General features: G+C 66.9%; 1 protein-coding gene across 7 annotated transcripts; it reads left to right on the top strand.

Moving 5' to 3' along the window:
- The first annotated feature begins 329 nt into the window (after positions 1-329).
- Positions 330-7,603, top strand: GPRIN2 (G protein regulated inducer of neurite outgrowth 2). 7 transcript variants are annotated; one of them, XM_084903343.1, is made up of 2 exons: positions 330-449; positions 5,627-7,603. In XM_084903343.1, the coding sequence occupies exon 2, from the start codon at positions 5,629-5,631 to the stop codon at positions 6,988-6,990; it is 1,362 nt and encodes a 453-aa protein (XP_084759469.1). In that variant the 5' UTR covers positions 330-449; positions 5,627-5,628; the 3' UTR covers positions 6,991-7,603. The 7 variants fall into 7 exon arrangements, with proteins under 7 accessions (XP_084759469.1, XP_084759467.1, XP_084759468.1 ...); XM_084903341.1 differs by lacking the exon at positions 330-449 and adding an exon at positions 663-752 and having other exon boundaries at positions 5,623-7,603; XM_084903342.1 differs by lacking the exon at positions 330-449 and adding an exon at positions 685-875 and having other exon boundaries at positions 5,623-7,603.
- The last annotated feature ends 3,044 nt before the right edge of the window (positions 7,604-10,647 follow it).

The following is a 10,647-nucleotide window of genomic DNA, read 5'->3' on the forward strand; positions in this document are numbered from 1 at the left end:
AGGGCAGGTCCGGCTCGGGGGTCAGGTCCCGGCTGGGGGGCAGGTCCGGCTCGGGGGGCAGGTCCCGGCTGGGGGGCAGGTCCGGCTCGGGGGTCAGGTCCCGGCTGGGGGGCAGGTCCGGCTCGGGGGGCAGGTCCGGCTCGGGGGGCAGGTCCGGCTCGGGGGGCAGGTCCCGGCTGGGGGGCAGGACCCGGCTGGGGGGGCAGGACTCGGCTGGGGGGCAGGTCCCGGGTGGGGGGCAGGACCGGCTGGGGGGCGTTCCCAGGCCGGGCGGCTCCGGAGGCGGGGGGGTGGGGGAGGCCGGCGCTGCGGGCGGCAGGCGGCAGGGAGGGTGCGGGCTCCGGGCGCGTCCGGCTCCCCCGCACGGTCAGGCGCCGCCGGCTAGGGTCCCGGCGGCGGCGGCTGGAGGCTGGACACCGGAACTGGGTGGGGATCCAGCCAAAGGTGGGGTCCAGACGCGGCGGGAAAGAGAATGCGGGCTGGGCGGGCGGGCGGGGTCCGGGCCCAGCGCACGAGGCCGGGCGTGGAGGGGCCGGGAGGCGGCGGACGGAGGATGGGGCTGAGAGGGCCAGGGGCGGGCTGGTACCCGAAGGGCGGGCCCGGAGTCTGGGGTCGGGGCAGGTCAGAGCCCGCGCCTGGCAAAGGGCGGGGCCGAGGTGACGGAGGACGGGGCGGGGCCGTGACGCCGCGGCCGGAGGGGCCGGGACCCCGCGGGCGCCGGAGGGCGGGTGGAGGCGCGGGCTCGGGCCCAGGTGAGCGGCGCCCCGGAGCCCCGCGCGGCCCCGGACGTGCGCTCGGTGCGCGGGGTGCGCCGCCCGCTCCTCTGGGCCCCGAGCACCTGTGGCCGCAGGAGAGCGCCCGGCCCCGGCCCCAGGGTGAGGGCGGCGGCCGGCGGCCCGGGAGGGTCTGGGCGGACGGTGTCTCCGCGGCCCCGCTCCTCCCGGCCCCGCTCCAAGCCCATCCCCGCGCCGTCTTCCGCCCGGCCTCCATTCACTCCGCCCGGGCCCGGTCCGGCCTCATCGCTCCGCCCTCCCTCGCCCCGCGCCCCGCGCCCCGCGCCCCCCGCGCCCCCCGCGCCCCCCGCACACCGCCCAGCCCAAGCCTCCTTCGCTCGGACCCCCGCCCCGCCATCTCCCTCGGCCATGCTTGCTGCTGGCGCGGCCGGCAGCCTGGCGCTGGGCTGGCGCGGAGGCCTGTCCGTGAGTCAGGGCGCTGTGCGGGGCGGGGCGGGCGCCGGCCTGGGGTGCGGTGCGGGTGCTGGGCCTCGGCCGGGCGGGTGGTGTGCAGAGGGCCTGTGGGCCCACCCTGACGTGTCTCTGGGTGCGTCCTGGGCCCTGGGGTGCATGGGCGCCCGCGAGCATGCCGGTGGGGGCCGCCAGCCACCGGGGTTGGGCGGCTGGGCCTGCAGCGCACCTTCTCCAGGTGCCTGTGGGGAGTGCGGGCAGGGCCTCCTCCGTGGCTGAGGGCCGAGCTGGTGGGTCCTTGGGGCCTCACCCAGGCCTGCCCTAGAGCCCTTTCCTGGCACAGCTTTTCCCTGGGCACCGTTCACGTGCTGTCTGTGGCGGACAGGCTCTGTCCCCTGCAGACACTCCCTCTCGGACATTCCTGCTGCAGAGCCGCCTCGGGCCCTGAGCCCTGTCAGGTGGCGCTGGGGGTGAACCAGACCACCTGCTGAAGGCTGCCGCACCCCATTCCGCCCCATTCCGCAGGGAGGGTTTCTGAGGGTGTGCCCTAGCGGGTCCCTGGGGCTAAGTTTAACAGCTTTCCCTCCTGACCACCTACATTGGCCTTCCCTGTTTCTGCTGGAGGGAGAAGGCCTCCCCTCCCTTCAGGGAGCCTTAGGCGATGTGCCACGTGTGGCCTGAGAGGGGGCCCGCCTCGTTCCCCTGGGCACGCACCAAGAGCCTGGCTCCCGTGCTGCGGCCACACAGCAAGATTGGAATCTCTGACCAAGAGACCTGGCAGCCTGGGTCTCTGCAGACCTTGGAGCTTCTACTCGCAGTGACGTTGGGTGAGGCTGCGCGGGAGACTGGCTGCTCCTCCGAGAAGAACTGCAGCCACCGGAAGTCCTGCGTGGGCCCCACGGCATTGGCCACTTGCAATTCTGATTGGCATCAGCTGCGGCAGGAGGGAGGACATTAAAGTGTCATCCCCAGAGTACCAGGGGTCCCGGCTGCCTCTGTGTTCCTGTCCTTTATCTTGTGCAGCATCTTCCCAGGGGCCTTTGGGGTGAAACCAGAGCCTCCCCAGGTTTTAAGGCAGATAGATGGGCATGCCGTCTGGGCGTCTAGAATGCTGACTCCGGCCCTGTGTGTCTGTCTGTACCGAGCCCGCCTGTGCGTGCGTGGCCTCCCCGGTTAGGTTCGGAGTAGTCTGGGGAACAGTGGCGAGGAAGGCGCTGGGGACACTGGTGCCGGCCTGGTCCTAGGGTGGCACGGAGTTGGGAGCGATTGGGAAGTGAGACTAGAGCCTTAGCGGCTTCCGAAGAGCCCCCACCAGGGCCAGTCCCCATGGCACCTTGAGCAGAAGCAACCCCTGGTGGAAGGGAAAGAAGTTACTCACAGTCATTCCAGACAGTGCGTGTGCCATCACATGAGTCTCCACAGAGCCCTGCAGGTGGGGCTTGCTTCTTTACTCCTGCTTTTCAGACTGGGGAAACCGAGGCTCGGAGAGGTGAGGAGTCCTGAAGAGAGCCAGTGAGGAAGCAGACGGCTTGCTGACTGCTCACCTGTGGCTGCGCTGCACCTGCGACAGCTCCCATCACTCCCGCGAGGCCCCCTTTCTCTGAGAGTGAGGGTGCGGGAGACCTCTCCTTGGAGGTGGCCTGGGTCATTGGCCTCCGAGCCCTTCCTGCGCTAGGGCTGGGGGCCAGGCTGTGAGGAATTCGCAGTTGGGGTTCAGCCCTGGGTTCCTGGACGTCTCGGAGCTGCTCCAGGTCTCAGTTCTGTCACCGGCACTTGTGGAGTGGCTGAGGAGAGGAATCAGCAGGTGCACAGCACCCCCTCCTCTGGGTCTTCGTCATCACTCTCTCTGGGTCACTGTAGCCCTGGGCACTGGGGAGCCGCCTGGTGAGGCAGGCACAGGGGGCCCTTGTCGCTGACAGCTTCTCACTTGTGCCTGGCGGGGTATGATGGCACCCCAGCCTCATTCCTCCGTTTCCTGGGGCCGGGGTCTGGCGTGGCTCTTTAAGGCCTTGCTCCCTAGGAGGGTAAGGGGAGTGGAGCTGAGCCAGAGGCTGGGAGGCTGTCCCGATGCCGTCTTCGTGGTGTTCTTGGGCCTGCAGCTGGTGGTTGTCTGCCTACCAGGGCCGTCAGGACACAGCCTTCCCAGCCAGCAGTGCATCCCCCCCCCCCCCCTCGGGCGAGTCACTGGACCCTCTGAGCTTTGGTCTTGTCTGTAGAATGGAGTGATGACGTAGCTCACGAAGTTGCTCTGACCACTAACAGACTGCTGGAAAGGAGGTGGCACATCCTGGCACATTGGGGGGATTTGGTCCTGGGAGTTGTCATCACCATCATCACCGTCATCACCGTCATCATCACTGTGGCTGCTTTTTGCCCTTTTCTGTTTCTATGTCCGTCATCACACCCTTGAGAGCGGGGCCTGGGGCATGGCCTCTCTGGCCATTCATCCTCTTCATGATCTTCCAGGGGCCGCACTGGTGTTGGCCCCAGGAGCAGCCAGGGTGGGCATTCCTGCCAGGCTGGGGCTGGTCTGACCACTGTGGCCCCCTCTGTGCTGGACAGTGCGGGGTGGAGTCACCGCGGGGAGCTGTGCCGAGCTGGCTCACAGCCACGCTGGAGCTCTCAGGCCACCGCAGCCTCCAAACATCCTCACTGGGGCCCGAGCAGCCACCAGCGCCGCTGGGCATGGACGGCAAAAAGTCTAATTACACAGCAGCGAGTTCCTGAGGCCTCCCCGTATTCCCTGCCGGGCGGCCTTGCCCACTGGCTAGGGTGGTTAGTTTCTATTTTATTTTAATACATTTCTTTATGGATTTTCGAGAGGAAGGATGAGGTAGAGAGAGATAGAAACATCAATGTACGCCTCCCACTGGGGATCAAGCCCGAAACTGTCCTTGGCCAGAATCGAACCTGGGACCCTTCAGTACGCAGGCCGGCGCTCTATCCACTGAGCCAAACTGGCGAGGGCTTTTATTTATTTATTTTGGGGGTGGTGGTGGTGCTGGTTAGTTTTTGGCAGTTCTCATCAGCCCAATGAGGGAGGGCAGGCCTGGGGTTGCCCAAACTGCCCCTGTCGCAGGCTGTTCTGGTCCAGTTTCTCCAGCTCGTCTTGCCAGGCAGGGCGTCCCGGCGTGATGCTCCTCTCACAGCTTTGCCGAGGCAAGGCTGGCCCAGATGCCTGACTTCACGCTGGGGCCCCGCCTAGCTCATGCTTGCTGTCCCCACCCCATTCCTTACCCACGCACCCCGTCCCTCTCCCCCTGGCGTGCCCGGGCCTCCAGGAAACCCTCTCTGACCCAGCACACAACTCCGGCCCGTGCTCGGCAAGGCCTTGTTTCTGGTGCTCAGCTTTTGCCTCCACGGCTCACTCCTGTGCTCACTGCCCTCGGCCAGGCAGGCAGCACGCATCCTCTGAGCGTCAACTGCAGCCAGGTCAGTGCCGGTGCTGGGCAGACAGGCGGCAGCCCCAGGCTGCTCACAGCCTCAGGCTGGTCAGAAGCCCACGCTTGGCCAGACTCTGCCATCCAGGCCAGACTGGTGCCAGCCAGGCTCAGGGGCGCTTCCCCAGGAGGGTGCTGAGGTGCAGGGTCAGTGCAGAGGGGTCAGTGGGCGGTCTCCAGGGGTCTGTGCAGCTGGAGGAAGGACCAGGAACAGAGGGAGGGCGGGGCAGGAAGGGTGCAGGCCCACTTTGCAAGAAGGAGTGTGCACTGGGTGGCGGGCGGGTCTGATGGCTGGTCTGGGACCCATTCCCAGGGCACAGCTGGTCTAAGTGAGTCAGAGCTGCAATGCAGTAAGCTCGGGCTGGCTGAGGAGGGAACAGAGCTGAGAGTGCTGCCTGTGAGGGCTGGCGTGGGGCCTCTCCTTGCCCCGGAGCCAGGGTGGGGGTCAGCAAACGCTGCCCTTTCACAGCTGAAGACTGAGTTCCAGGGACTGGCTGCTCAGCCAGGCTGGGCCGAGGGAACGGGGTCGGCCATTTTCACTGTGCCCGCGTTCTGCTTATCCATCCGCACACCTGTGGTCCGGCTGCGTCCCAAGGAGTCAGCCCCCAGTGCAGGGCCCGATGGGTACTGACAGGCCCGGGAGGCACAGGCTGGTGTTTGTCAGTCGAGCTTTACTGGTTATGAAAATGCCGCCGTGCTCGTGTCTCAGTCCCGCCCAAAGGCCCCGCACGTGGCTCTTCCCGGCCCCCCCCCCCCCCCCCCCCCCCCCCGCGTGATCCGCAGCAGCGCCCGTCCTGGCGTGTTTCTGGCTGCTTGCTGTGTGTAGTGCAGTTCCTGGACAATGTGTGATGCCCTGGGCTTCCAGGACCTGGGGTCCTGCCGAGGCCGTGCTTGTCTGATGCCTGAGGCGGGTGAGACCCAGCGGCAGGGCCCGGCCCCCGGGAGCCACAGCGGAGTCTCAGGAGCCCTGCCCTCACCAGCTCCTTCTCTCTCCGCAGGCAGCCATGAGCGCCAGCCGCCCTGACCCCGGGGCCCCGGCACGGAGCCCCCCGCCAAGATCCCTGTCCCGGAGCTCCTCCAGCCTGCTGGGCGACGGCCGGGGCCAGAGGCCCGAGCTCCGGAAGAGTGCCAGCAGCACCGTGTGGCAGGCCCAGCGGGGCACCAGCGCCGGTCCCGGGGCCCAGGAGGAGGGGCCCCCCGCGGAGAGCACGGAGCAGGCGCAGGGCCCCGGCCCCGGCCCACAGCCCGGTGTCATGGGCCACTGGCGGAGCAGCACGGTGGGCAACGTGTCCGCTGTGGATGGCGGTGACCTGTGTCGCCTGCGGGTCCCCAGCGCGGCTGCTGTGCAGAGGAGCCACTCGGACCTGGCCCGCCCTCAGCCCCGGGGCCACAGCGGGGCGCGGAGGGCCAGCCTCAGCTGCTCCGCCCTCGGCAGCTCGCCGGCCCACAGGGCGCGGGGGCAGCCCGGCGGCGCCTCTGGCCAGGGAGGCCAGGCCCCTGCCGGCCCGGAAGGGGACCTGGCTCCGGAGGACGGGGCGCTGAGCTCGGCCTGGACCCTGGGAGAGAGTCAGGTGTGGGCGTCACCAGGAGCCCCGGGAGGCACACCCACCCACGGCAGCAGCCCCAAGGCCAAGCCCAAAGCCACCGGGCAGTCAGCCGCCACCTGCCGTGCTCTGCCCCCAGCAGCTCTGCCCTGTGACATGAGGGAGGAGGGCGCCCGAGGCTCCTGCCACGCTCTGCCCGCCCCGGGGGTCCTGGCCTTTCCCAAACTGGTAGCGTCAGTGAGTGAGTCTGGGCTGCAGGCTCAGCGTGGGCTGAAGACCCCGTGTGGGTTACCCGGGGGGCATCCTGGGCCCTCCCACTGCTGTGCCCATCCCTGGGGCCCCACCGGCTCAGCTGTGGAGCCTGGCGTGAGGACCAAGGACGTGTGGACCATGACCTCAGCCAGTGACCTGGCCCCAGTGCTGGTGTCCCCTCCGTCAGCCCAGGATGCGGGCGTGCAGGCGGCCCCCGTGGCGGTGTGCAAGGCCGTGGCCACCAGCCCGCCCCTGGGAGTCCCGCTGGCCCTGCCCCCGTTCCCGGAGGTAGCTCTGGGCTCCGGGCTGGAGGAGGCGCCGTCCCCTGTGCGGGATGTGCGGTGGGATGCTGAAGGCATGACGTGGGAGGTGTACGGGGCTGCACTGGACCCTGAGGTGCTTGGCGTGGCCATTCAGAAGCACCTGGAGATGCAGTTTGAGCAGCTGCAGCTGGCACCTGCCAGCGAGGACAGCCTGTCCGCCGAGAGCCGGAGGGGGCCGCTGCGGGCTGTCATGCAGTCGCTGAGGCGCCCCAGCTGCTGCGGCTGCCCCAGCGCAGCCCCAGAGTGAGGAGCCGCGGCCCCAAGGGCTGCCCCGCCCCTGGACTCAGCGCCCGCCCCCCTGCCCTCAGGGACAGTGGGGGCCCCAGGCCCTCTGGACCCACTGGCAGCTGTGGACACATCGTGCTGTCAGCTGCCAGCAGACGTGGGACTTCAGCCTGGGGACTTGCTGCTTGCAGCTGGCTGGTTTTAAGGGCTTAATTCCCACGGCCACATCTGCACTCGGGGCCTGAACTTGGCGCAGTTCCAGCGCCGTGTACGAGGGAGGTCCTGACTTTCCTGTAAAAATCCTCTCCTCCTGTCCAGTCTCTTCCGGACTCTGCTGTGGTTTCCTCTAGCATTGCGGTGGCTTTCCCCGAAGCAGAGCTGAGACGAGGAATCCTTGACATGAAACGGGCCCAGGAGGCCGGTCACTGGGTCTTTAGAGACGGGACCTGACGCTGCCAAAGGCCTCCTGTGAGCCACACCACTCGGCACTGGCCTTGCCGAGTCTTCACGCACGGACCAAAGCGCAGGCCTGTGGCCGGGCCGTGGCTGATGTCCCGGGTCAGACGTCAGAATGGAGGCTGAGGTCCAGAGCAGGGCTGGGGTGCCTGGGTCTTCTGCAGCTCCCCGGCCGGCCGGCCAGCGCGGGGCTGCGGGCGGGCCTGCTCTGGGCCCCGTCTGGTTCCTTGGGAAACGAGGCGGGCTGCGTGTGCTCGCCGTGCTCCCGCGTGGAAGGGGCCACCGGTACCAGGGAGCTGAGCTGTAAGAAAGGCCGCAGGTGTGTCTGAGCGTGGCTCGCCTGTCACTGTGTCTGGGGCGGCCTCAGGAATGGGAAACCAGTGGCCCAAATATGTCACAGTCCCCGACTTGCACATTATTACCTCATTCCTTTGGCGTAAGGATTTATTTTCAGCTGGTGCAGGTATTCAGCGAAGGGCGGGCAGGGATGGTGGGGAGAGGAGGGGTCTCCCACTGGTGGGAAACGGCAGGGGCTGTGAGGCTGTGGGCCTGTTTGCCCCTGACCTGACATGGGCCAGGGCCCCTGGGGCCAGGGGATCGTGGGGGGGGGGGGTGGTTCCAGGACACCAGGGCTTGACACAGCATGACGACTGCCCAAGGATCTCCCCAGGCCCACGGAGGATGGACCGGGCTGTGTGCTCGTCCTGGGGCTTAGCGTTGAAAATCCAAGCTCCCGGGACAGAACCTGCCAGCCCACCTCTGAGGAGCCAGGTCAGTGTCTGCCGAGGGTCGCGGCACGGGAGGGCCCTGCCCATGATGTGGCCCTCTCCTGGGCCGTCCGCACCTGGGGACCAGGCCCTGACAGAGGCTCCCCCTGCCCCAGGGACTCCCTGCCGTGGAAATGATCCTTTGGATGCAGGAGTGACATGCTACCAGCCGGGGAGCGCGGTGGGAAAGGCGTGCTTCTGGCCAGAATGCCTCCCAAGGCCGCTCCCTGGGCTTTACCCAGAGCCATGCCATTCTCACTCCTAGCAGCTGGGCTGGAAGAACCATGCCACCCCTGCTTAAAAATGACAGCCAATCAGAATCACTGCCAGTGAGGCGGGGCAGAGGGTTGGCCTCGCCCCCTTTTAAAATGGGCCAAGCAGGTTTTCCTGAGGTCCTGAGGCCTGGGCTCTGTCCCCGCAGCTGGGACTGTCCTGTGTGTGGTGTGGGAGGGCGCTTCACGTCCTGGAGTGACATGGGCTCTGGCTGTCTACATGCCCAGCCCTGCCCAGGCCTCCCGGACACGTGGGCAGAGGGGTGTACCCCGCAGAGAGCAGCCTCGGCGGGCCTGGGAGGTGCCTGTGGTCACGCTGCTTGGCTGCTGTGTGCCAATCTGTGCCACCTCCAGGCTGCACCTGGCAGGCCGGGATGGCGGGCTGGGCCTGGTCCCGCGTGGGAAGGATAGTGAAGCCGCCCACCCACCTCATCTTGACTGAGATGCATCCTTGCAGGAGGCGCCCCGGAACACGGCCCTGGAGAGCTCGCTGCCTGAGCTGCAGGATGGGCCTGGGCCTCACCAGCCAGGCTGCTCAGCCCCGCCGCTGGATGGACCGCAGCTGGATCTGGATTTGCCCTGGAGACAGACCACCCGCCTCCCGCCTGCCCTCCTGAGCAGCTTGGTCGCAGTGCTCAGGCTTCAGGACTGGCCGCCAGCTTGGTTTGCAGGTCTCCGTCAGACCCCAGGTTCTGATCAGACTTTCTGCTCTGGGAGGTGGTGGATCTCATTATTTGTGCGTTTATTTTGAATTTGAAATAAAGTATTGGAGGTTGGAGCTTTGCCTGGGAAGGGTTGTTGAAGGATAGTCTTTTTCGCTTGTAGATTCTGTCCTGTGGAGCCTCCATCCAGATTCCTGGAGCTCCAGCCTGGACGAGAACCCCCCTCTTGTAGGTCCCTGTCCCTCCTGCCTGTCAGCGTGGCCACACACAGGGCGGCATCTCTTGTCCAAGCTCCAGGCTGCTGTCCCCCTTGCAGGGAGTCACTAGTCCACCTTGGGGGTCACTATGGGGAGGGGGTGTGGGGTGCGCAGAGCTATTCGGACCAGAGTGTGGATACTGCTGGCCTAAGGGCACAGAGCCGGGAGGTGGAAAAGCCAGAATGGCCCGGACCCACAGTGACATCACTTTCTGTGTCGTTGAGTCTGCCCCTTGGAAGTGCTGGATTCTTAGTCCATGGCCATCAGACATGCCTTCCCAGCGCAGGTCCTGGCACTGAGGGTGCGGGGTGGGGCGCTCAGTGGTGTGAAACCTGAGTTTGAGTCCTGGGTCTCACCGACAGCCATGAGCTCTTGGGCAAGTTACTAACTTGGCTGATCCTCAACGTCCTCACCTGTCAGTGGGTGTGGTAATGGGGCCGCCTCCTTCGGCTGGCTGTGAGGATTAAACGGACTAACCCCCGAAAAGTGTGCTGGGGGCATTGGGGTCGGTCCACTTCTCCAGCCACAGGGAGGGGCTCGCTCTTGCCTGTCTCCTTGGCCATCCCTCATTCGGAGCCTCTGCAGGGCCTCTGCCCTCTGCTCTGCACCTTACTTGGAACGTGCGTGCTCTGGCCAGAGCCATGGTGGGACCACACCACTCACCACTGGGTTTATTTAGGGAGGGGGGGGGGGAGAAGGGGAGCACAACGTAGGGGAGGGACTGGAGCCTAGCCAAGGGTGTGAGTTCAGGTAGATCCCGCTTCAGGGTAAGGCCTTGGGGTGGGGAAGAGGGTGGAGGAGGCATGCAGACAGCATGCTCCAGGAGCCCCGGGAGGCCTCTGCCCCAGGCTGTAGGGCCTTTCCCAGGGGAGGGTGCCCCCGAGGGGTCCGGCACGCTTGCCCTGAGCAGCCCCTCCCCCAGGAGGCTCCGAGCACGAGGCCCACGGGCCCCAGCCCCTCTGCGAGTCCTCTGAAGCAGCTCACTGTGCTCACGCCAGGGCCCGAGGTCGCACGCGCGGAGCTTTGCCCGGGCTGGGTTAATCTCTCCTTCCCCCTCTGGCCGGGCCCAGCTTTTCACTGAGGCTAAGACAAGTCCTTTGTCAGCCTGCATCCCACTTGCTAGGCAGCGCGGGGTCTGACGGGGCCTGAGGTTGGCACTGGGTCAGCACTGGTCCCCAGGTCCCTGTGCCCCACAGTCTCATGGGCAGATTTGTTGAAACCCACCCCCTCAGCATCAGGAGCTCTCTCCCCCCACCTCCCGGCCG

This window comes from Pipistrellus hanaki (genome assembly GCF_964339955.1).
Source record: "Pipistrellus hanaki genome assembly, chromosome: 14".
In the NCBI taxonomy this organism is placed as follows: domain Eukaryota; kingdom Metazoa; phylum Chordata; class Mammalia; order Chiroptera; family Vespertilionidae; genus Pipistrellus; species Pipistrellus hanaki.

Coding starts and splice junctions, on each gene's coding strand:
- GPRIN2 (XM_084903338.1), top strand. CDS start 4,359: ATGCCTGACTTCACGCTGGGGCCCCGCCTAGCTCATGCTTGCTGTCCC. Junction 4,617..5,622: donor TGAGCGTCAACTGCAGCCAG/GTCAGTGCCGGT, acceptor CTCTCTCCGCAG/GCAGCCATGAGCGCCAGCCG.